The sequence below is a fragment of the Pelodiscus sinensis genome, chromosome 4 (assembly GCF_049634645.1).
Source record: "Pelodiscus sinensis isolate JC-2024 chromosome 4, ASM4963464v1, whole genome shotgun sequence".
NCBI lineage: Eukaryota > Metazoa > Chordata > Testudines > Trionychidae > Pelodiscus > Pelodiscus sinensis.
In genome coordinates, this window is record NC_134714.1 from 129,496,539 (window position 1) to 129,521,883 (window position 25,345).

The 25,345-nt window shown below is 56.0% G+C and overlaps 1 protein-coding gene across 2 annotated transcripts; it reads right to left on the minus strand.

The window, feature by feature from the left end:
• Window positions 1-2,356: 2,356 nt before the first annotated feature.
• Window positions 2,357-11,071, minus strand: LOC102448171 (lectin-like). 2 transcript variants are annotated; one of them, XM_075929123.1, is made up of 6 exons: window positions 10,885-11,071; window positions 9,460-9,578; window positions 7,343-7,489; window positions 5,718-5,823; window positions 4,095-4,167; window positions 2,357-3,455 (listed from the first exon to the last, which is right to left on the minus strand). In XM_075929123.1, the coding sequence occupies exons 1-6, from the start codon at window positions 10,931-10,933 to the stop codon at window positions 3,440-3,442; spliced, it is 510 nt and encodes a 169-aa protein (XP_075785238.1). In that variant the 5' UTR covers window positions 10,934-11,071; the 3' UTR covers window positions 2,357-3,439. The 2 variants fall into 2 exon arrangements, with proteins under 2 accessions (XP_075785238.1, XP_075785236.1); XM_075929121.1 differs by having other exon boundaries at window positions 2,357-3,470.
• Between the last annotated feature and the right edge of the window lie 14,274 nt (window positions 11,072-25,345).

The following is a 25,345-nucleotide window of genomic DNA, read 5'->3' on the forward strand; positions in this document are numbered from 1 at the left end:
AAACAAACCAAACATCATTCAAATGAACAACATCATGACGCAAATCTTCCTAATCCCAAACTAAAGCATCGGCCCCGCCTGAGAAACCCCCACTCCTCCGCCCATAATCAACCCCCGGACTATCAACTGGCCAAAAGAACATCGTTTAGCGCAGTGGTCCCCAACGCGGTGCCCACGGGCGCCGTGGCACCCGCCAGGCCATTTCTGTGCGCCCGCCGAGTGATCGGGGCCAGCCCCGCCCCCTGGCATGTGGTGCATGGGCGGTGTCAGCCCTGGGCACGCAGCGTATGGGTGGCCCTGCCCCCGGGGGCCCGGCACGTGAGTGGCCCCGCCCCTGGGCTCCCGGCAGCCCCAAAAGGTTGGGGACCACTGGTTTAGCGGAGCAGCGTGTCTGTCTGTCTGTCTGGGTAAGCGTCTGCTAACTGCTTTGCCAATGTATTCCCAATGAACGCGGCGTGTTGCCTTTTCCCCTATACAAATCCCATGTGCTTCTTATCAGCATGACACCGGGTGCCCTACACCCCAACCCCCGAATTCCCCTCCTGCGCCCCCTACTCCCGCCACCCCTCCTGCGCCCACCCGGGGAAACTGACCCACATGCAAAGAGCACCTGGGGTGGCTCATTCCCCAGCGCCTTGGGGGACCCAGAGGAGTGTTTGGGGGGCAGCACTGCCAGGCGCTTTGGGCTTCGCTGCTCCTCCCCCCAAGGGCCTTCCCCATGGGGAGGAGCAGGGAAAATTCTGGGTGTTGCCCCCAGGCATCATTTCTGTGAGTTTCAGGCAGGCATGAGCTCTGGGAAGTGCCGAAATGTGGCCCCTGGGCTGGGGCGGGCGGGACCACAGATCTTGGAGAGACACGTCAGTGTCACATCTCACCTGTCGGCCCGGCCCAGCCTGTTCGGGATCAAGGGGGAACTAACCCCTCTCTGAGAAGTGTGAGGCTGGGGGAGGGGCTGGGCAGCCACCCCATGGCCATGAGGTGGAGAGGATACACCAGGCCCCAAACCGCAGGCCTGGGGCTCCCCAAGGAACCCAGGGTGCAGGTGGCCTGAGGGGTCAGGGCAGGACAGGCAGTGGCCACATGGTGGCGGCACAGGCCAGGGTCCCTGAAGCAGCAGCCCTAAGGCACCTTGCAGAGCAGGCCAGCCTCGCCCGGCCGGCTCTGTATGGGGGAATCGGAGGAACAAAGCGGTGGGGTGAGGTGCCCCAGGCCAGGAAGCCAATGGCTCCGTATCGTGCTCCGACTCTTAGGCCACGCTCCCCCCTCGCTCTCCACAGGGAAAGTGCCTCCGAGAGGCGAGGTGGCGGAGAAGAGGGGTGGGCGGCAGCAGGCTCCCCCAGCCATTGAAAACCAGGCCTGAAGGCTGAAGCGTTAGTGTCTCAGCTCCGGCCTGAGAGCTCCACTGGTCCCACGGGGCTGGGATCCAGGCCCTTCTGTTTGCACAAACGGCTGCACGTCCGGACGGCTTTTAGGGCTGCCTCTGGAGGCGAGCTTGCCAAGGGGCATGCTGCACACAGTGCGGGGGGGACGGGGGACAGATACCCTCAGCCCCACCCCCTCTGCCTGGGCCCCGCCCCTTCTGCCTGAGGTCCCACCCTTTCCAAGAACGTAAGGATGGGCCCCCTCCACCTGGCCCAGGATCCCAGCGTGGCTGTCGGCTCCCCTGGCTGCAACCAGGTCAAATGCAACAAGAAACCCCCCTGGAGCCCCACAGCAAAGGTCCCCGCTACTTCAAGGCCTATGGGGCGGCTGTTCTAAGGCCTAGATCATCAGAGGTGGCTGGGCACCTAACTCACATTGCAACCCATGGGAGTTGGGCACTAAAATCTCTTTGGACCTGGCTCCGTAGCGCTTCAGCCGCTAGAGCCTGAAAGTTCCTTGTAGTCCTGGGAGGGAATTCCCAGCTGGCGCCTGTACAGACAGCGCGTCCCTCCAGGGCTCCTGGCTGGGCCAGGGCAAACTGCAGCTGCCTTGGGCAGAGCCTGGAAGCGAGGGACACAGGAAACGGGGCCCAGCCAGGCAATGAGGCAGCAGGAACCACGTCCTGGTTGTCAAGAGCTGCCCAGCCAGAGCGCACTCAGCTCCCCTCCCCGGCCCAGCTGCAGCCCTTCCTCTACCCTCCGGCTGCGCAAGGAAACGGGTCTGGCATTAGCAGCACCCGGCAGGCACAAAAGCACCTTCTAGTGGCGGCTGAGACCCCCGGGGCTTCTAACCGCTGGTAAAGAGAAAGAAAACAGCCGCCCTGGTGCCCCAACCCCGGGACAGAGCCGGGGCGCCGAGATGTTAGAGGGATTATCCTTCCCCCTCCCACCGCCCTGCTCCTGCTCCTGTGAACAGAGACCAGCCACACCGGAGATGCAAACAATTCAGTGTGTATTGGGGTCAGCTCCAGCCAGCATGGATCCAATTTTCTTTTTCCTTTCCCCCCCAACCTCCTTCTTGTTTATATAGTAACATGCCCAGCTACCCCTTAACCATCATTTACTGCCATTTAATTAACCAGCCCTAACGAGATTAGCGAACCTATTATACCCCGCCACCTTCACTGGTTTATGCCCAGCAACGTTAATTCTAGAGCAGGCAGAAACAATCCAGGAACCAGAGACCAGACAGATGCGCCACAGAGCAGCGGGGGCCGTAAAGACGAACAAATGCAGAAACGAGGCTTTCACAACCCCAGCCATTGGTCAGTGGGGCCTTGCCTGACAGAGAGCGCTCCCCCGAAGTCGTCTTTAAACAGGCGAGGCTCCGCCTCTACCTGGGGGCGATGGCCTGGGTCCCCCTTTCCACCCGCCCCCTCCTGCCTGATGGCGATACGGCCGGGTTGGGTTGGGTGAGCAGGTGACGGGATGTTCCCCAGCTGCCCCTGCTGTTTAGCCAAAGGTCACTGGTGATGGGTGTGTGTGTGAGGGGCCATGTGCCCCCCCAATGCTGTGAGTGGGAGGGACTATGGGCCAGAGCCTGAGAGAGGCTTGGGGCACTAGCTGGGAGGCCCGGTGCTTACAGGGGTTCTTCCCCTCCCCCCCCATACTCACTGCTTCTCCCCACCACTGCCAGTGAATGCAGAGCAGGGGGGGGGGTCCTGCTGCAGGTGCCAGATTCCTACTAGTCCCCTGGGCAGCATCCCTGGAGGAGGGGGCTGGAGGAAAGGGGCAGGCCAAAATCAAAGCAGAACGTTCTCTGGGCGCATCATGACTCTGCCCTGCCCCCCACGGCGCCATTCACACCGGATCCTGTTTAAAACCTTGTTTCTGCTCGCTCGAAAAGGAATCGTTTCCCCCCCTAATTCCCATCAAGCCCCGAGCCTCATCCTTTGCCCAGGACAGCAGCTGGGATCCGGGCACAGCAGTAAATGGTTCCAGATGTGCAGCTCCGGGGCAGGAAGGGGACGCAGCCTCCGCCACACGATACAGGCTGCGTCGTCCCCCACTTCCTGCTATCACAACTCCCGGCAGCTGCCGGCAGAAGCGCTGCAGAAGAGGAAGAGAAACAGCTGTTGGTTATGGTGCCCAGATGCGGAGGGGACCTTTCCCCTTGTGGCTCTGCTCTGGTGCCAGCAGGTCCCATGAGACTTTTCCCCTCTAGGATGCTCCAGTTCTGATCTGGTCCCAGGGTGTGGTCCTGGTTGCTTCGGGGGTAGGACATGGGGCCTTTGCCCTGTAAGAGGTGCTATCCCAACCTGGCCCCCGAGCAGCCACCTGGCTGGTTTAGGGGGGCTGGGAATGGGATACGGGGTCTTTCCCAGTTGCAGTGCAGCCAGTGTCGGTAACGGCTCCTGCCTGAGTGGTGGATCTCAGCCTGGGAAGAAGATGCCCGACTTGCAGGAGTTACCCACCCATGGGAAAAGGAGCCTGGAGATGAAGCTCTCTAGGGCGGGCAGGCAGGACACAGGCAGGACATGGAGCAGGCTGGGACAGAGACCGTATCTTCTTACGCGTTTGTACAGCGCCTGGCGCAGTCGGAGCACAGCTGCCATATAAATAGCAACAGGGCCCGGGAGGGTGGGGGCTGAACCATCCCCGGGACACCTTCAACTACTGCTAGAGTTCCCCCGTGGGAGGAATTGCCCGCCCAGGGGTGGGGCTGGAGGGTACCTGTGCCGCAGGGGGTATTTGCAAACGAACGGGAAGGACGCATCGTTGACAAAATCATTCCAGGTGATGTGGCCTGCAAGAGACACAGCCAGGAGCAATCAGCCCAGGATCAAACCTACCAATGGCAGGAATGGACACTGGAAAGTCATTGGCATGTGATGTGAGCCCTCTCCTGGGCAGGGACCACAGGGGTGCCAGAGAGAGGGAGACAGAGAGAGAGAGACAGAGACAGAGAGTGTTTATGGGGATAGATAGATAGATAGATAGATAGATAGATAGATAGATAGATAGATAGATAGATGGGGTGTATGGGGATAGATAGATAGATAGAAAGACTCACCAGAGCCATCCTTACCCACATGCAGAATACACAGCTACGTAGGGCACCCGAAAATTTGGGGCACGGCTGTGTCTTAATGTTCACCCACCTGCCTCTTCTTATCCCTGTTCTGTGGCTCTGCCTCCTCCTTTAAGTTAACTTACATGTGGAGAAGCCACTTTTGTAAAACAAAAGGGAGTTTTTCTTCACTCAGCGCACAGTTAACCTGTGGAACTCCTTGCCAAAAGATGGGACTAGGACTTCAGCAGGGTTCAAAAAAAGAGCTAGCTAGATTCATGGAGGTTGGGTCCATCAGTCTCTATTTGCCAGGATGGGTAGGAATGGTTCCCTGGCCTCTGTTTCTCACCTGACAATTCCCTGTTGCGTTCCCTCCCTCTGCGGCATCTGGCATTGCCCACTGTGGTCAAACAGGGCCGTGGGCTAGATGGACCTTTGGTCTGACCCAGTGTGGCCGTTTATGTGCATAAAGGTCTGCCTGCCCAATTAGCAGAACACGGAACCCGTGAAAGAGCCATGCAGGTGGTAACGAAGCCATTTAATCACCTTCTTAAAAAATGAAAAAACTTAAAAACCAACAAAGGGTCTGGTAGCACTTTCTAGCCTAACGAAACATGTCGATGGGATCATGAGCTTCCGTGGGCACAGCCCACTTCTTCAGATGACCGGAGTGCTGGGAGTCCAGAACCAGAACTAAATCAGGGAAGTAGGAGGGGGATTGTAAGGGGGAGGGAAAGGGGACATTGGGTAGATAAGGGGGCGTCCCCCCTCTCCAGTCTGGGGCTGGGCAGAGAGGGACCAGTTCAGTAGCACGGACTAGGGCCCCTAACCCTAAGGACGGCCCTGCCTCTCACAGTGCCAGATTCTTTGGTGCAGACTGAGTGAAACGCTCCCCTAGCGCCCATATAGCTTGGGTGTCCCTGGCCACATGTGGGGCCATCGGAGCCCGAGGGGACCACTCACTGCTCCCTTTGCGACCTTTGCTTTGTAAGTGGGTCGCAGTGCTTGAAGGTTGTCGCTCCTCCAGCCTATGTGCATGTGCCGATCTCTGATCCTGGCATATTGAGCGGGTGAGGGGAACTCCAGAAACCGGTCAGCCACCCAGGAGGGCTTATGCTCGGCTTGGGTGCCAGACGGCCCAATGGTTGGATCGGCTGTTCCAGCCACTCTCAGGCACTGAATCTGGACAGGACCTTCTGGCAAGAGTCTGAGGGTTGAGCTACGGAGCCAGTCCTGACCACACAGAGCCCCCAGGCACCAGCCCCGCCCCAGGACAACACTCGCACCTTTTTGCACACTCCAAGAGCCCAGGTAGTTTTCTCCCGAGGGCTGGCTTGGACCATAATTCTGGAAATCGAATTCGGAACCATCCGTCCACACGAAGGATCCCTCCTGGGGAGAGAGCAAGGGGTTAGTGATGGACCCAATGGCCAGGAGCGCTGGGGGGAGAGGAGATGGAGCAGCAGCCACGGCTAAGGCATCAGCATTGTCTCTAGCGCCTCAGCTGCCCCTACAACTCCAGCTGCAGAGGCTCTTCTGTACGATTCTCTATGTCCTTCCTCATTGCAGCCCCTCCAGCAATGCCAGAGTCAGCCGCACACCACCCCTAGGCTGTGGGGAAGGGCCCTCCCCATTCTACAGATAGGAAAACCAAGCACAGGCTAGATTAAGTGACTGCACCAAGGTGACATGGGAGCAGTGGCAGAAACAGGACCAGGACCCAGGATGCTCCATTCCCACTGCACGGCTCTAGCTGCCGGGCCTTCCTTCTGACTGTCAGGCTGGCAGAAGGAGCAGTGACAACCTGGCTTGGAACCAGCTCTGATAGCCAGTGTCACCTGCACCTGATCCGAACACGCCTTCCCCGCACGCAGCCCAGCCCCAGCTCTCCCACAAGCTCAGCCGGCAGGGCCTGGTACTTACAGTGGAAGGTCCCCTCTGCCAGATGTGTGGAGGTGGAAATAAAAAGTTCTACCCCCTGTATCCCAGCATGCTTTGCAGCTCAGGGAGAGTAACACTTACCTCTTCCCTAATGCTTTTTGTTAGTAGAGCTCAGAATGAGCTACAAAGCAGGTCAGTGGCACTGTCCTAATTTTACAATGGGGAAACTGAGGCACAAGGCGAGACTGGTGATTTGCCTCCATGATTAGGGGTTTAGAACGGGTCCCGTATGAAGAGAGATTAAAAATACTTAGACTTTTTGATCTTCAAAAAGAGAAGACTAAGGGTGGATATGGTAGAGGTCTATAAAATCATGACTGGTGCGGAAAAAGTGAATAAGGAAAAGTTATTTACTTATTCCCACAATAGAAGAACTAGGGGTCACCAAATGAAATGAATAGGCAGCAAGTTTAAAACAAACAAACAAAAGAAAATTTTTCTTCACTCAGCGCACAGTTAACCTGTGGAACTCCTTGCCAGAGGATGTGGTGAAGACCAGGCTTTAACAGGGATCAAAAAAGAGCTAGATAGATTCATGGAGGTTAGGTCCATCAATGGCTATTAGCCAGGATGGGCAGAAATGGTGTTCCTAGCCTCTGTTTGTCTGGAAATGGGCGACAGGGGAGGGATCACATGAGGATTACCTGTTGTGTTCCCTCTCTCGGGGGCATCTGGTATTGGCCACTGTTGGCAGACAGGACACTGGGGTAGATGGATCTTTGGCCTGACCCAGTGTGGCCGTGCTTATGTTCTTATCTATCCCAGCAGCAGAGCCAAGAGTAGAATGGGGGCCCTCTGGGGCTAATCCTGGCAAAATCTCATTGCTCTGCTTCAGATTGCAATCGCAAGCCCATGACACCCTGGTGTAAACAGCAATACCAGTCAGATCCCCCACCCCTTCCCCAGTTCCCTGGCGGTTGCTCTGAGGCTGCAATCCGGGTTGCGCCCGATGCAGGAGGCAGGCAGGTACCTTGAACGTGTCGTGTCCGCCGATCCAGTACGCCTGCCCTTTGGTGTAATCCTGCAGCTTGCCCATCAGAAGAAAGATGAAGTCATTCTCCTCCGCGCTGTGGATGGAGGCCAGGTGGGCAAACTTGCCCTGGCTCTGACATTCCATCTGAAAAGGCACCACAAGGGAAAAAACTCACATTTGGCTACAACCGGCACCCCTTCCAAAAGCGCTCAGAAAGCAATCACCGTCCATGGGGCAGGGCCCTAGACAGAGGGGGGGGGTGGCTTGTTGTTGAGGCAGAGGGCTAGCCTTGAAGAGAGAAGGGCTGAATTTCCAGCTCTGCCACAGGCTCACCAGGTAGCCTTGGGCACGTTTCTTAGCTCGGTTTCCCCCACAGGGAGGGGACTGGTCAGAGGCATCTCTCCTAGGGCCATAAACAATATCTCTGCTACCGCAGCGCGGCTGCATGACGCCATTCTAGCATTTCCAGGGTAGGCCAAGGTGCCGGGAAGGGGGCTGGGGTGAGGGGTAGGAAGCGGACTTTGAGGGAAGAGGCAACATTGGGGCGTGGGAAAGGAGGGGACACAGGGGCAGGGCCATGACTTGGGCATCTGTGCCACCCCCACTTTAAGAGTCCAGCTTCAGAATATCAGCCTGTGCAGAGCCTCTTGGGAAGATGGGTGGAGCTGAGCTGATGGGTGGGGAGCCGTTAATTGCTGCCATCCGCCACAACTTACTGGGGGGGGGGCCACTACGAGCTCTACCAACCAGATGGCAAAGACCCCTTATGCGTGTCCTCCAGCCCTCCGCCCCCACTTTCACTGGGTTTCTCCATCCCCAAGGCAGGGGGACACTGGCTATCAGTCCCCAGCACATTCCTGGACACGTGGGGACAGACGGCATGTCGTGTTGTAGACAGACCCACAGAGAAATGCCCCTGAGCCGAGCACATACCGAGCTATTGGGAGGAGGGAAATAACAGCCCTCAGAGGAGTGTTTCAAGGCAGAGAGCAGACAGAGGCCATAGGGAAGGCTTGGAAATTCCCCCAGAGTTGTTTGCAGGTTCGCTATTCCCTCTATTCTTTTCCATCCATGTGCAGAATAATGTGTGTGTGCACCGAGGCGTGGGTGGATGTGCACCACCAATAGAAACCCAAACTCAGCAGTGGGCCCTCTGCTAATCCGCTGGGCAGCATTGGAGTCTCTCCTGAGCGGAGGCAAAAGCGCCCAGCTTACAGGGAGCCCTGGTCAAAGCTGCTTCTCTAGGGGTAGATTCCCCCTCACGTGGCCCTGGATCTAAAAACGACAACATTGCCTGCTGCACCAATCATGGGGCCCACGTACGGCGACTCCCACAGCTGGCCAGAATCCAGCCCTTAGCAACACGCCCTCAGGAGCACGTCCTAACCCCCGCCTCTCTCCGCTCAGCGAATATATCCAGCTGGTCACACTCCTGCCCGCTGTTTCTCATCAGCAGGTCAGGGCCAGCGAGCTGGCAACCCACAGCAGCAATTCCAGCAGCCTGGCTGCTGGACACGGAGAGAGGCCCCCGAGGAGCGAAGCCGTGTCCAAGGGGCCGGTTGAGGACGCAGTGCGGATGTTCAAGTTCCCAGTGGGGGGAAGGTTTCAGAGCCCAGATGCCAGCCCAGGCCCCAGCAGACACAAAGCTATTTTTCATCTCGTGAGCCCTGGTCTTCTGAGCTGGGGGGAGAGGGGGTGTCTATTAACGGCAGTGTAGACACTCCCTCAGCATAAGTCCCAAGGGACATCTCTGTGAGAGAGGGCTGCTCCCTCTCCAGGCCTCACTCTAAGGAGCTGAGGAGCATGTGCTAGTGCAGAGAAGGTGCTCTGTGATGCTAAAAAGGTGTGTGTGTGTGGGGGGGGGAGGTGACTGTCAATCAAACTATCCATGATGATCCCAAGCCAGGGGCCGCCAAGCGCTCTGTGCACTGGGGAAAAGGTGGGAGCAGAGGCGGAGTGCTCTGAAAGGTCTCCCAGCAGTTTTCTCTGGGAAAACTGAGTCCCAGAAAGGGGGAATGACTGGCCCTAGCTCATCCAGCAAACCAGTGCTGGGAATAGAATCCAGCTCTCCTGTCTCCCAAGCTCTTTCCGCTAGGCCCTACTGTCAGACTTGCCTCAGCGTCTGTCCATTTTGCCCCTTTCATCACAGCCTTATAGCAGGAGTCTTTATACTGCACCCAGCCTTCGTCACAAAAGCCACGAGCACAGAGACAGTTCCCCTGAGAGTATGCACCTAGCATCAAGAAAAGGAAAGAGAAATGAGTGTGCAAGAGCATAAAACATCCGTGCAGCCTATCCCACCCATTGATCCCACAGGCAGGGAAGTGTTACACCAATTGCTCATTGCAGGAGAAATCAGTGAAATCTTACTACCCACACCTTGTTTGGCTACATTTTGTGCAGCAGTCTGGGAACAGAGGTGGTCACAAACAGCACACTTCTAAGCCCCTCTGTCAGGGTGCTCAGGTTCACCCTCTCCCTTGTGCTGCTTCCCAGAGAGCGACAAAACTTCCTGCCCTTTGCAACAGCCTCTGCCCCCCCCCCCCCAATAAAAGTAATTGCATCACAAATCGAACAAGGCATATCTGCCAAGACTGTACACCGGCTCATACGCTAAGACCATGTGGAACAGCATCACCTGATGACTCCACCATAGCAGGATCAACTCCCTGACGCGGGGAGAAGAGTGAGTGGACGCTGGGATTGTTAATGATTTTCACTGATTGCTTCGTTTGCCACTTGTATTTTTTCATCTTGCTAAATATTTTAGAAATGTGCCTCTGTCTGTCTGTCCATCTGTCTTTGAGTCTACTTGTTCCAGAGCTCCACCTACATGGTAAGTGCCAGGAACACCAGTTTGGTAGACAGCTTGTTCTTATCCTCACTTAAAGCAAGGTCAGGGGTTGGTTGCTCCAGGGAAATGGGATGGGCCTGGAATTTGACTGTTTCTCATAAAATGGAAAGGGAGGGTCTTGCAGGAAGGACAGTTATACTGCAGAATGACCACAGGGGGCAGCAAGGGGCCAGAGATGGGGACCGGGACAGCTATAACCCCATTGGGCCAGCAGGGAGGAGAAAGGAACAGCTCTCTACTGTCTATTTCAGAGAGTTTGTGTGTCTGTCCCCCAGCTGGGACTGTAGGCAGCTGGGGGGATCAGTGGGGTGTGCCAACAGCAGGAGGCCGCCCCCCACCCTGCACTCACAGGCAGCAGTGGTGAGGAAGGTGTTGGCTGGCTCCTCCCACCTTGGGGGCAGCGTGTAGCCCCAGACGCACCCCCCAGGTCTCCCCTCCGGCGCAAGGCTGGGGCGGGAGGAAGGGCGAAGGCGAGAGCCGACCACTCTCTACTTCACCTCCCACCTCTCAAGCAGAGCTCAGCCTCTGGGTCCCCAGGCTCCTGGGCACCCCCCAGGCCAGGGCAGCGACGACGAGGGTGAAGACGCCTCTCCAGGGCCAGCCTCCCCGCTGGTTCCTGGAGGCCCCCTCTGTCAGCGCCCAGGGAACACGGGAATCAGCAGCAGGGACGCTCCAGCCGACTCACCCGGGGCAATGCACATGAGCAGGAGGCAGAGGGCTGTCCTGGGATCCATCGCTGGGGACGACGGGGCCAGCGAGAACAGACCGGCAGCACCGCTGATGAGCAGAGGCACCTCGCAGGGCGGGCTCTGGGGCTGGACTCCAAACACCTGGCACAGGCGGATGCAAAGAACTTCTTGGGTCAGACCTTTATATAGCACCTGAGTGACTCATCGCGCCGCCCGGACTGAGAGGTGTGTTCTGCACGGCCCCCCTGCTGGCTCCAGCAGCGCTGCCTTAACCCCTTCTCCGCAGGGCGGCTGGCACGGCTCCCAGGTCCGGCCCACACTCCCTCTGTCGGTCCCCAGGCAGAATCCCCTCCCCTGCCGCAGCCCCTTCCCAGGGGAGGCCGCTCTCTCCTGGGGGTCCGGGCCTGCACCAAACAGGAGGGTTTGCTGAGTGTTGAACGCAGCTCAACCAGCCCAGCCCAGCCCAGCCCAGCCCAGGCCCTCTGAGTCTCCCCTGCAGCAGGTTGGGCTCTGCCTGCTCTCTCTGTCCGGTTCAGAAGCCCCCTGAAGCTCCAATATCCCGTCCCCTGTCCTTTGTCTTCTGCCCAGGTAACAGGGTCGGCTGGGCCCCTCTCTTCTCCGCCTCCCCTCTCCACCGTCCTTTGGTCACCCCTGTCTGGAACCAGCTGGGCAGGTCAATGGGTCAGCTTAGGCAGACTTTCCAAACTTTGACTCATTCTTGGTACTCTTTTCTGCCCCCACTAGTTTCTCCCCATCATTTCTGATGGGCAAACACCTGACTTGAACAGCTGCGTAAACAGAGCGGTCTCAGAGGGGGTGCCATGTTAGCCTATAACTTGAAAAACGAGTAGTCCCACGGCACCTCAGAGACTAACAGGAAAATAGAGAGAGAGAGAGAGAGAGAGAGGGTATGTCTACACTACAGCACTAATTCGAACTAACTTAATTCGAATTAGTTAATTCGAACTAAGCTAATTCGAACTAGTGCATCTAGACCTAAAAACTAGTTTGAATTAGCATTTTGCTAATTCGAACTAGCATGTCCACACAGAGTGGACCCTGTACCGGAGTTAAGGATGGCCGGAAGCAGTGCCGGCAGGGCATCAGGTTAGGACTTAGAGCGTGGAGCTGCTGTCTCAGGCTAGCCAAGGGCTGTGCTTAAAGGGACCCGACCCCCACCCCGGACAGACAGTTCTCAGGGGTTCCCCGCTTGCAAAGCAGTCCTGGCTTGGAGTGCCCTGAGTGCCCACACTCGGCACATCACAGCACTCGGCCATCAGCCCGGCTGCACTTGCCACAGGCTGCCATCTGGGGGGGGAGGGTCAATTGGGGGGCTGCAGGAGAGTCTCCACCCCGAGGAGCCCGCAGAGCCACCACCATCGGGGGCTCGTACCTCATTCCTCCCTCACCTCCTTCTACTTATCCCTCCCTAGCCCCCCTTCCTGATGTACAAAATAAAGGACACGTGTGTTCAAAAATAGAAACTCTCTTTACTGAACAAAACTCGGGGAGACTGGGAAAAGGAGGTGGGAGAGGGGAAGAGAGAGGGTGGGAGAGGGGAGGGCAACTAAAATGATCAGGGGTTTGGAACAGGTCCCACATGAAGAGAGGCTAAAGAGACTGGGACTTCTCAGCTTAGAAAAGAGGAGACTGTAGGGGGATATGATAGAGGTCTATAAAAGCATGAGTGGTGTGGAGAGGGTGCATAAAGAAAAGTTCTTCATTAGTTCCCATAATAGAAGGACTAGAGGACACCAAATTAAATGAATGGGTAGCAGGCTTCAAATAATAACAGAAAGTTCTTCTTCACAAAGCAAATAGTCAACCTGTGGAACTCCTTGCTGCAGGAGGCTGTGAAGGCTAGAACTACAACAGAGTTTAAAGAGAAGTTAGATAAAGTCATGGAGGTTGGGTCCATGGAGTGCTATTAGCCAGGGGGTAGAAATGGTGTCCCTTGCCTCTGTTCGTGGAAGACTGGAGATGGATGGCACGAGACAAATGGCTTGGTCATTGTCTTCGGTCCATCCCCTCCTGGGTACCTAGTGTGGGCCGCTGTCGGCAAACAGGCTACTGGGCTAGATGGACCTTTGGTCTGACCCAGTTCGGCCGTTCTATGCTCAGGGCTCAGGGTCGGGGGTCTCACTGGACCACCTTGATTTTCATGCACACCTGCTCCTGGGTGGCCAGGCTGGCAGCTCTCCTGCCCTAGATGGCCACTTTCCTGTGTCTAGTGCGGAGGTCGTGGATGATGTCCACGATGTCTGCACTAGACCAGGCAGGCACCCGCCTCTTGCGGTCCCCGGCAGGCTCCTGGGAGCCGCCAGCCTGGTCCCGGGAAGAGGCGGAGGGCTGGGTGGCAGCGGGTGGCTGGCTTGAGCCGTCCCAGGTGCAGGGTCTGCTGGCTGGGTGCTGGCAGGCTTGCACCTGGCACGGGCACCGTAGCCAGCCCGTGCCCCTTTAAGGGCTCCGGGGCCAGAAGGGGGTCAGAAGAGTTTCCCTGGTGGTGCCCAGAGTGGCCACCAGGGCAAGCTGGGGAGGGCTAGCCTCCCACTAGTTCGAATTAAGTGGCTACACAGCCCTTAATTTGAACTAGTTAGTTCGAACTAGGCTTAGTCCTCGTGCAGTGAGGTTTACCTAGTTCGAATTAAGTTTGAACTAGCGGTTTGCCTGTGTAGCGCCTAGCAAAGTTAATTCGAACTAACGGCTGTTAGTTTGAATTAACTTTGTAGTGTAGACATACCCAGAGAGAATTGCGAGCGTCCGTGGGGAAAGCCCACTTCCTCAGATAGGCTGGAGTGGAAATGACGGAATCCAGAATGTAGAACAGATTTTATTTGGGACTAAATAAATAAAAACCAAAATATTAATAATCCTCTCCCACAGGGCCAGGTATTCCCATACCCCCGTTCTCACCCAATCCCCCTCTGTTTCCTCAGAGCCAGCCCCCTCCCCCCAACCTAATGCCTCCCCTTCTCCACCAGAGCCAGCCCCCCCAACCTAATGCCTCCCCTCCTCCCCCAGAGCCAGGCACTCCCAGCCTGCCCAACCTAATGCCTCTCCCCTGCCCCAGAGCCAGGCTCTCCCATTTCCAACCTAATACCTGGGTCCCGGAGTCACACCCAGCCGACCGTGAGCAAGTGCACGCAGCAGCCTGGCTGGCCGTGAGAAAGCGCTTGGCCACGTGCTGCAAGTGGCCAATGGGTCTCGTTTCATTCTTTTATAAAAATGTTCTGGAAGGTTGCAAAAAATTTCAGCCAGGCCCCAAGCGGCCCCCCCAAATGCCAGTTTGACATGCCTGCTGTACAGGATGAAGTTAACCCCCCCCCCCCCAAACTGGTCTGGTTGCACTTTATAGACGAACAAAATATGCAGATGGGATCATGAGCTTCTGTGGCACAGCCCACTGCTTCAGATGTCTGGAGTTTTGAGTTTGGGATGTGCAGACCCAAAATAAATAGGGGAGAAGGGGGAAGGGAAAAAAAAGAAGGGAGTGGGGGTCGGGAAACAAGAAGCAGAGGTTATGGAAAAAATCCAAGGGAAAAACAGGAAGGCAGACTAGGCAATCAGAAAGTACCTGAAGATGGGGTAGTTAAAACGAAGCAGAGAAGGTTCAAGGTCAATAGATAGGGGGGTACTAACATATGAATCTACACTTAGAGCTATTTGCACCTTAATTGCGTTAGGCTGGTAATTGCCAGCAGCACAGTCATGCTGGCCCATTCCAAACCAGTCACATTGAAAAAAGGCCCATTGCAAACCAGTCACATTGAAAAAAGGCCCATTGCAAACCAGTCACACAAAAATAAGGCCCATTCCAAAATAGTCACAACAATATAAGGCCCATTGTCCAAACCACTCACACCAAAATAAGGCCTATTCCAAACTAGCCACACCAAAATAAGACCCATTCCAAAATAGTCACAATGAAATAAGGCTCATTCCCAACCAGTCCCAGTGAAATAAGGCCTATTCCAAACCAGCGAAATTGAAATCAGGCCCATTCTGAACCAGTCACAGTGAAATAAGGCAACTTGGAGCTGATGGGGAAAAAAAAGCTGAAAATGGCTGTGAACTTCACACTGGGGAACAGCTGCAAACCCCAGGGATTCTGAAGCCCCACAAAACACAACTCCTCCGCCCTGTTTGTGTTGGTTTCCATTGCTGTGCACGGGCTTGTGTCTATCCAGCCAGTAGTGAGCCCCCAAGCCCATCAGACATGCACGACGGGTGTGATAAATCTCTGCAGACAGCAGCCTTCAGTTGTAGTGGGGGCAGCCCAGCACAGTCCCCAATCCCTACCTTTCCGAGTCCAAGCTCCAGCCGCAGTGACATCCACCCAGCTGTTTTCAGCGCCATAACACAAGCCCTGCAAACCTAAGTCTGTGAGCCTGGCCTTGAAGGGTTCACTGTCAGGGGCTGTGTAGACAAGTAGCACAGTCGAGCTTGTTTATGCCGGAGAAGGGTAAGAGTTGACTCAGTGAGGCTCTGAAGGTACCTACATGTAGGGTTGCCAGATGGCTGAAACAAAAATACTGAATAACACCCTCCCAAGCAAAAAAAAAAAAAGGGAAAAAATTCTGTTGAAGGGGAAAAAAAGGAAGGGGGAGACCAAAGTTTTTGAGCAACAACAACAACAACAACAACAAAAAAGACTCCAAGGACTTAAGTAAAAAAAAAAAAGTTATTAAAACAGCACGTCCCCTTTAAGAGTGAGTGCAGGGATAGGAACAGGGGAGGCGTTGAGCACTAAGACCCAGGGGAAGCATTGCTTCCCCAGCCTACGTCTTTTGTCCAGAAGCCATTCTGTGCAGGCAGGCTTGGGGAATACCGGACACCTGGCAACACTCCCTACATGGGACGACGATTTCTTTTACGTGACTATTTTATTAAAACGCTTAATAAACCAATTCTGAGGCATAGAGATGGTTGAGTGACGTACGGCTCAGAGATGCTCCAAACACCCCAGGGACAGGACTGGGTGACCACTCGAGGTCCTTTCCAGTGCAGCTTGTGGCCTTTGAATCTCTCCTGGGCAGCCGCCCAAGTGCTCGGCTGAAATTGGACTTAGGAGGCTTGTGCATGGATCCGCACCTGCTGCCCACCCTGTCCCAGCATCACAACTCTAACCCCATCCCAGTGCAAAGGGGTGGGCCTGATGGGGGGGGGCTGCACCGGGCTGAGATTAGAGTCTGGGGTCTCCCTCTGGGCATTGCAGCGGAGGGCAGGGGCTGGCAGTGCTGCAGGGCGCTGGCCCAGCTGGCCCGCTGTCAGGGGGCAGGAGGGAGCGGGGCAAAGCTGAGTGGCCGGCGTTGCGACAGCAGCCACGCTCACAGCACCGCAGGGGCCCGTGCGCCGTGTTGCAAGGCTCGGAGCCGGGCCCGGCCGGTGGGACAGGCGCAGCTGCTGCCAACTGAGGGCCGAGCGGCTGTCGCCTTCAGCCCGGTGTCGAAATTTGTGTCCTTGCCTCTGGACGGCCATTGGCTCACACGGGGCCACGTCTGCACTAAACAGCCGCCCTCTGCCCCCACTAGCGCCGCCCTGGAGCCGTCCTCTGGCTGCCGTCCGACTGGCGCGAGCTCAGCGCCTGGCAACCAGCCGGCGGGTTCTTGCCACACGGGGTCCCTGACCTCACCGCAGCACCCAGGCCTGCTGACAGGGGATGCCAGGGGCCCGTGGCAACACAAGGGGCTCCCAGCTGCGCCTGGACCCCAGGCCTTTGCAGTCACTGCTGGAGCACCACACAGCGTGCCCTGGGCAGCCCTGAGGGCCGGGGCTGGGGGTAGCCTGGGTGAAAGGAGCCGAGAAGCTGCCAGGGCCACCCACTGTGGCGGGGCTGCAGGAGTGTAAGAAAGACCTGAAGCTTTTGGGGCTGGAGGTGCTGCCCGGTGGGGGCTGGGACAGCCCCAGGAACTGGGATATGGGGAGAGTGATCAGCCTGGGCTATTCGCAGTGCAAAACCACCGAGGACGGGTCCTACTTCATCCCGGACAAGGTCTTCTCCATCCCCCGCAATGGGTGGGGTCCCCCAACCCTTCCTCTGTGCCCTACTCCCCTTGCCCCTGCGCCCCTCCAGTGTCCCCCAACCCCTCTGCCCCCCTACTCCTCCTCTGGGCTCCTTTCCCCCTTAACGCCTGCTCTCTACTGCAGGCCTTACTCCCCAGCCCATCCTGTGGTAATAAAACTAGTCCTGTTTCCTGTTTTAGTAAGATGTGATGTTGTATTCTTTACCAAAGTATTTAAAAATAAAAATAGATGTAACTGTTTATCGTTATTATGACCAATAATTTAAATAATTTCAGTTACAATTATTATAAAAATAAATGTTAAGGTGATGTTTATTATTTTGTTTTTAGTTTTAAAATAAATATTATAATAGAATACAAATTATAATCATTTTATTTGTAATCCTTGTTCTTGTTCTCTCTCTCTCTCTGTATATATATATTTATTTATAAAAAAATATTCCTGTGGGATGCCAGAGTGACATTTTCACGTCACGCTGCGTCTACAGGAGCCAAGTCCCACTCACTCCCAACATGGCACTTCCCAGGCCCACATGAAGGGGTGGGGCTACCTCTGGCCCACCCCTCCCCTTCCCTGGGAGGCGGAGAGCTGCGAGCCCCACCCAGCGACTGGGCTGCCAAAGATCCAGGATCGAGGAGGGGCGGGGCAAGAGGTGGGGCGGCCTCGGGTGCCAGGCCCTACCCGGCCGGGAGGGAGGTTGGTGAGTGTAGCAAGCAGGGGGTGCAGCCCCGTAATTATTATATATAAATATGAAATATATAAAATTATAAATAAAAAGCACCATTAAACCAACAATACTAAGCACCAGAAAAATAAAAAGCATAACCAAAAGAGCAAATTAACAACCCCAAACAGTAAAAACCCCCAAGCATTTATCAATTAAAATAAAATATTGATAATAAAAAACAACTTTGCATAGCAAAACAAACCAAAACCAAAACCAAACCAAACCAAGTAAAACCAACAAACATCCATCAAATAAACACCATAATAATACAAATCTTGCTAATCCCAATAAAAAATCTACCATACAACTTTAAAAATGTCCTGCCCAAACTAAAGCATCGTCCCAGATTGAGAAACCCCCGCTCCTCTGCCCATAATCAATCCCCAGACCGTAAACTGGCCAATAGACCATCGGTTAGCGGAACAGCGTGTCTGTCTGTCTGTCTGGGTAAGCGTCTGCTAACTGCTTTGCCAATGTATTCCCAATGAATGCGGCGTGTTGCCTTTTGCCCTATACAAATCACTACGCCCTCAACCCCTGAATTCCCTTCCTGCACCCACATGGGGAAACTGATTTGCATGCAAGGAGCACCTGGGGTGGCTCATTCCCCAGCCCCTTGGGGGGCCCGGAGGAGTGTTTGGGGGGTACCTATGCCAGGTGCTCCGGGCATCACTGCTCCTCCCCACAAAGGCCCCCGACAGGGAGGAGCAGGGAATATTCTGAGTGTCGCCCCCAGGCGTCGCCTCTGTGAGTTTCGGGCAGGGGTCGCTCCCCGCTGTCCCTCACTGCTCCGGGCATGGCTGAAATGTGGCCCCTGGGCTGGGGAGGGCAGGACCACAGATCTTGGAGAGACACGTCAGTGTCACATCTCGCCTGTCGGCCCCAGGTGGGGATAAAGGGGGAACTAACCCCTCTCTGAGAAGTGTGAGGCAGGGGGAGGGGTTGGGCAGCCATCCCATGGCTGTGAGGCAGAGAGGAGACACCAGGTAGGGTTGAGAGGTTGTGCTGGGGCAGGGGCAGTGTGCAAAGCCTCCACCTCACCCCACCCTGCACACAGCGCAGAGAGCCACATGGAGCAGCCAGCTGCTTTGAGTGCTGGGGCTGCTGGCTGGGAGCTACCTCCATAAAGACCTCCCAGCCAGAGCCTGCATCTGGCATCCCACCTCCCACACCCCAGCTCCCTGCCTCAGGTCACCAGCCTCTCCTGTCCCAGGGCACCACCCAAACCCTCTGCACCCCATGCCCCCGGTCACAATTCCCTCCCAGACTCTGTACCCTCTGCTACACTCCTCCCCCAGGTCAGAATCCTCTCCTGCACCCACACCCCCTCCCCGCTCCTGCACCCAACCCACTGCCCAGATCACAACTTCCTCTTCCACTCATACTCCCTCTCAGACCCCACGCCCTCCCTTGCACCCCAGACCTCGACGCCAGTGACCTTCTGCACCCAAACCCTGATAGACAGGGTTGCCAGGTGTCCGGTATTGACCCGGACAGTCCGGTAAAAAAAATCAGAAAATACAGGACACGTAAAATGTCCAGTATTTTCTGGGGTTTTTTCCCTGGCAGGAGGTGAAAATACCCGACACCTGGCAACACTACAAACACTCAGGTCCTGGCCCTGGCTTCTCCCCCCTCCCAGGCCCTGACACCCCCATTCTCCTGCCCCCTGCTCTGTAGGTGCTTACATGGGAAGACAATTTCTTTTACGTGAATATTTTATTAAAACAATTCATAAACCAATTCTGAGGCATAGAGACAGTTGAGTGACGTATGGCACAGAGATGCTCCGAACACCACAGTGATACGACTTGGTGGCCTCTCGAGGTCCTTTCCAGTGCTAGTGTTCTAGGCGTGAAAGTAGAAAGAATTATACTGTAAAAAAAAGATGAAATATACTGTAATAACTGCATAAGTTGAAGGAATACTGTTTGTCTCTGAACAGGAACGAGATGATTATGTTTGTAGGTATGCAGATTAGAATGAAGCCAGGTGTGCCTGGGATAACAGGAAAAGGAATATTAGGTGTTAGGTAGAAAGTAATTGAGGTAGCCAGAGAGATATGGACAGGAGATTGCTGTGTGCTTCATGTGGAAATGAAGATACTTGACTAGACTCATACTGATCATGTGAAGTTTTGCCCCGTTTAATCTTGTTAAGTTGGCTTGCTTTTGTCTGTATAAATCAAGGGGTTTGAGCCTTGTATGGGGCTCACATTTTCTGGGTGTATTAGCAGAGCGGCATTGCTAATAAATAGAGTGGTCTGACAAATCTGTGAGTCGTGTGTCTGACTTTGACATAGGATTCTATGGTTAATCTTTCTACTAAGGGAGCCCCTCCAATTTAAGTGTGCGCTTACTAGTTTGCCGGACAGGGGCAGGCTATTGACTCAGGGCCGTCAAATGCTTCCAAGCTACAGCCTTGTAGAAATGGAGAACTGGGAGGGACGCCATTGGGTCCAGACCCCTGTGCTGAGGTGGGACGGACGATCGTATTTCTCAGCATTACTGCAAAATTCAAAAACCAGTGCAGCTTGTTCCGGGGGGGGGGAGGGGGGAAGGAGCGCTGTGGTTGGGGAAGACACAGAGTAAGCTAGATTGTGCACGAGATGTGGTCGAACCCAGCTCAGCCTCCAGACCATCCAAGCAGCGAGAGCTCCGATACTGTACACGGGCTTGAGCCGAAATGCACGTTGACGCCGATGAGGAAGCGCACCTGTTCCGAAAGTCGTGGGAAGCAGAAGGCCTGGTGAACTTTCACTCTTCCGTTGGATGCCAAGTTTCCTTCCCCTTTGGCGGGGCCACATTGCATGCACCGGCGAACTGAATCCGATTCTGTGATTGACGTACTGATGGGGCTTATTGCTTCTGTGGCTCATCGTGCGTGTGCGCCTTGCCCAGTCTTCAGTTCCAAGAGGAGGAGTTGCATCATTTTGATTGGCTCCCCTGTGAAATGAGGGGGGGGTTGGTAGCTTCTCTGAGCTGGACGTCATTCGACATTCGGCACGTCAGAGAGTTTGCTTCTTTATGAATTAAAAAGAAAACATCACGGAAAAGAAATCTCCTTCCCATATAGGCACGTATAGAGCCTGATGGAGCACCTATAGAGTCTGATCGAGTCAGCTCTTCACCTTCTCCTGGTCCCTCTCATTTTTCCATCCCTGTGCAGAATACATTTTGTTCTGCGCACCAAGATACGTGTGGATGTGCACCACCAGTAGGAACACAGGCTGCTGGGCAGTGGGTGCTCTGCTAATCAGCTGGGTGGCCTTTGAATCTCTCCTGGGCAGCTGCCCAAGTGCTTGGCTGAAATTGGACTTAGGAGGCTTGTGCCTGGATCCCGGTAGCGCGCCTGCGGCCCACCCTGTCCCAGCATCACAACTCTAACCCCAGCCCAGTGCGAAGGGGTGGGCCTGATGGGGGGGGGGGCTGCGCCGGGCTGAGATTAGAGTCTGGGGTCTCCCTCTGGGCATTGCAGCGGAGGGCAGAGGCTGGCAGTGCTGCAGGGCGCTGGCCCGCTGTCAGGGGACAGGAGGGAGCGGGGCAAAGCTGAGTGGCCGGCGTTGTCCCAGCAGCCACGCTCACAGCACCGCAGGGGCCCGTGCGCCGTGTTGCAAGGCTCGGAGCCGGGCCCGACCGGTGGGACAGGCGCAGCTGCTGCCAACTGAGGGCCAAGCGGCTGTCGCCTTCAGCCCGGTGTCGAAATTTGTGTCCTTGCCTCTGGACGGCCATTGGCTCACACGGGGCCACGTCTGCACTATGACTCCCCCCTAGTCAGGTCTTTGGGTGTCCCCGTGGGAAGAAGCAGAAATTCCACCCCTGTCGGTTTTGGCTGAGCGCCCATGGAAGGCGCCTAAACGCAACGCACCAGCACCTGCGGGCTTCTCTCCTGGACTACGGCGCCACAGCGCGCTGGAACAGCGCTCAGGAGCAGGGACGGGGCTTCTCCCCCTCCCCACGGCGACTCTCCTGGACTACGGCGCCACAGCGCGCTGGAACAGCGCTCAGGAGCAGGGACGGGGCTTCTCCCCCTCCCCACGGCGACTCTCCTCCTTGGATGCAATCAGCTGAGGGCTCCCAGCACGGATCGCGCCCTGCCTCCCAGCCACTCCACTCTCCCCGCCCTCGCCCAGCTTCTTCATGCAACCACAGGCTCCCAGCGCCGATCGTGGCCCTCCTCCCAGGCACTCCCCCAGCTCCCGCCTGGCTTCCGTCCAGTGCCCAGCCTGAAAAATAGAAAATACCAGACACTGCACATATGTCCAGTATTTTCTGAATTTTTTTACCAGACAGAGGGTGCAAAAACTGGACTGCCCGGTAGAAAACCAGACACCTGGCAACTCTAGCAGAGGGTTTTCTTGTGGCATTTGACCCGGCTGCAGCCAGGGGAGCCAACAGCCACGCCAGGTCCCTGGGCCAGGTGGAGGGGGCCCGTCTTTGCGTTCTTGGAAGGGGCGGGGCCTCAGGTAAAAGGGGAGGGGCCCAGGCAAAGGGGGTGGGGCTGACGGCAGCTGTTTCCCCTCCACCCCACGGGCAATGTCTGGAGCATGCTGCACGGCAACCTCACCTCCAGAGGCAGCCCTAAGAGCCGTCCGGACGTGCAGCCGTTTGTACGAACAGAGGGGCCTGGGTCCCAGCCCCATGGGACCAGCAGAGCCCTCAGGCCGGAGCTGAGACACTAACGCTGCAGCCTTCAGGCCTGGTTTTCAATGGCTGGGGGAGCCTGCTGCCGCCCACCCCTCTTCTCCGCCACCTCGCCTCTTGCAGGCACATTTCCTGTGGAGAGCGAGGGGGGAGCGTGGCCTAAGAGTCGGAGCACGAGACTGGGCCATTGGCTTCCTGGCCTGGGGCACCTCACGCCACCACTTTGTTTGTCTGCATCCCCTGTACAGAGCCGGCCGGGCGAGGCTGGCCTGCTCTGCAAAGTGCCTTAGGGCTGCTGCTTCAGGGACCCTGGCCTGTGCCGCCACCATGTGGCCACTGCCTGTCCTGCCCTGACCCCTCAGGCCACCTGCACCCTGGGTTCCTTGGGGAGCCCCAGGCCTGTGGTTTGGGGCCTGGCGTATCCTCTCCGCCTCACGGCCATGGGGTGGCTGCCCAGCCCCTCCCCCAGCCTCACACTTCTCAGAGAGGGGTTAGTTCCCCCTTGATCCCGAACAGGCTGGGCCAGGCCGACAGGCGAGATGTGACACTGACGTGTCTCTCCAAGATCTGTGGGCCTGCCCGCCCCAGCCCAGGGGCCACATTTCGGCCATGTCCGGAGCAGTGAGGGACAGCGGGGAGCGACCCCCACCCAAAACTCACAGGGGCGACGCCTGGGGGCAACACCCAGAATTTTCCCTGCTCCTCCCCATGGGGAAGGCCATTGGGGGGAGGAGCAGCGAAGCCCAAAGCGCCTGGCAGTGCTGCCCCCCAAACACTCCTCTGGGTCCCCCAAGGGGCTGGGGAATGAGCCACCCCAGATGCTCCTTGCATGCGGGTCAGTTTCCCCGGGTGGGCGCAGGAGGGGTGGCGGGAGTAGGGGGTGCAGGAGGGGAATTCGGGGGTTTGGGGCTTCCACCCCAAGGAGCCCGCAGAGCCACCCCAGTCCTCCCCATCGGGGGCTCGTACCCCATTCCTCCCTCACCTCCTTCCACTTACCCCTCCCTAGCTCCCCTTGCTGATGTACAAAATAAAGGGCATGTGTGTTCAAAAATAGAAACTCTCTTTATTTAACAAAACTGGGGTTGGGGAGGGGATTAATCTCTGGGGAGACTGGGAAAAGGAGGTGGGAGAGGGGAAGAGAGAAGGTGGGAGAGGGGAGGGGGGAACCTAGGAGGAGGGAGCTGGAAGGGGTAAGCCAGGGGAAGGAGGAGGAGGGGAAGTGTAAAACTATGCACTACAGTACTTACAGTACCATATCTTCAGTACTGTGTACAGATGTGAGCTCCTCACCCCAGAAAAGATATTTTGGCCTTGGAAAGGGTTCTGAAAAGGGAAACTAAAATGATTAGGGGTTTGGAACGGGTCCCATATAAGGAGAGGCTAAAGCGACTGGGACTTTTCAGTTTGGAAAAGAGGAGACTGAGGGGGGATATGATAGAGGTCTATAAAAGCATGAGTGGGGTGGAGAGGGTGCATCAAGAAAAGTTCGTCATTAGTTCCCATAATAGAAGGACTAGAGGACACCAAATGAAATGAACGGGTAGCAGGCTTCAAACGAATAACAGAAAGTTCTTCTTCACAAAGCAAATAGTCAACCTGTGGAACTCCTTGCCACAGAGGTCATGGACGTTGGAGGCCTCCCCCCAAACCTAGATGAGGTCCGGGATCTCTGCACTAGACCAGGCAGGCACCCGCCTCTTGCAGCCCTGGGCAGGCTCCTGGGAGCCGCCAGCCTGGTCCCGGGAAGAGGGGGAGGGCTGGGGGGCATCGGGTGGGTGGCTCGATGCGTGCCAGGTGCAGGGTCTGCTGGCTGGGTGCTGGCAGGCTTGCACCCGGCACGGGCACCGTAGCCAGCCCGTGCCCCTTTAAGGGCTCCGGGGCCAGGAGGGTAGCAGACAGGTTTCCCTGGTGTTGGCCAGAGTGGCCACCAGGGCAAGCTGGGGAGGGCTAGCCTCCCACTAGTTCGAATTAAGTGGCCACACAGCCCTTAATTCGAACTAGTTAATTCGAACTAGGCGTTAGTCCTCGTGGAATGAGGTTTACCTAGTTCGAATTAAGCGCACCGCTAGTTCGAATTAAGCGCTCCGCTCGTTCGAATTAAGCGCTCCGCTCGTTCGAATTAAGTTCAAACTAGCGGTTTGCCTGTGTAGCGCCTATCAAAGTTAATTCGAACTAATGGCTGTTAGTTCGAATTAACTTTGTAGTGTAGACATACCCTAGGGGGCTGCACCCCATGTTTGCTACATTCACCAACCCCCCTTTTGGCCAGCGAGGGCCTGGCCCCACAGCCGCCCCACCTCTTGCCCTGTCCTCCCTCAGTCCTGGCTCTTTGCCATCCCACTTGCAGGGTGGGGCCAGGACGGGCTGGACCCAAGCCCTGCCAGGCTTGGATCTCCCTCCGCCACTGGGAAGGGGAGGGGCAGGCCGGGCTGTAGGCAGCCCCTGCCCTTCAAGTGGGCCTTGGGAAGGGCCATGCTGGGAGTGGGTGGGACGTGGCTCCTGTGGATGCAGAGTGACGTGATGATGTCACTCTGTCGGCCCAGAGGACAATTTTTTTATATATATAAAGAGAGAGATCAAAATCGATGTAAATGTTTATCGTTATTATTATAAAATAATTTAAATTGTTTCATTTAAAACTATTATAAAAATAGAATCATAGAACTGGAAGAGACCTCGGAAGGTCAATGTTAGGGTTATAATTTTGCTTTTCGTTTTAAAATCAATATTATAATCGAATACAAAATAGAATCATTTGCTTTTTCTTAAAATGTGATTTGTGATCCGTGTTCTTGTTTTCTCTCTCTCTCTTTCTCTCTTTATATATGTACAAAAATTGTCCTGTGGGACAACAGAGTGACATCATCGCTCTGTGAGTTTCGGGCGGGGGTTGCTCCCCGCTGACCTTCACTGCTCCGCGCACGGCTGAAATGTGGCCCCTGGGCTGGGGCGGGCAGGCCCACAGATCTTGGAGAGACACGGCAGTGTCACATCTCGCCTGTCGCCCCGGCCCAGCCTGTTCGGGATCAAGGGGGAACTAACCCCTCGCTGAGAAGTGTGAGG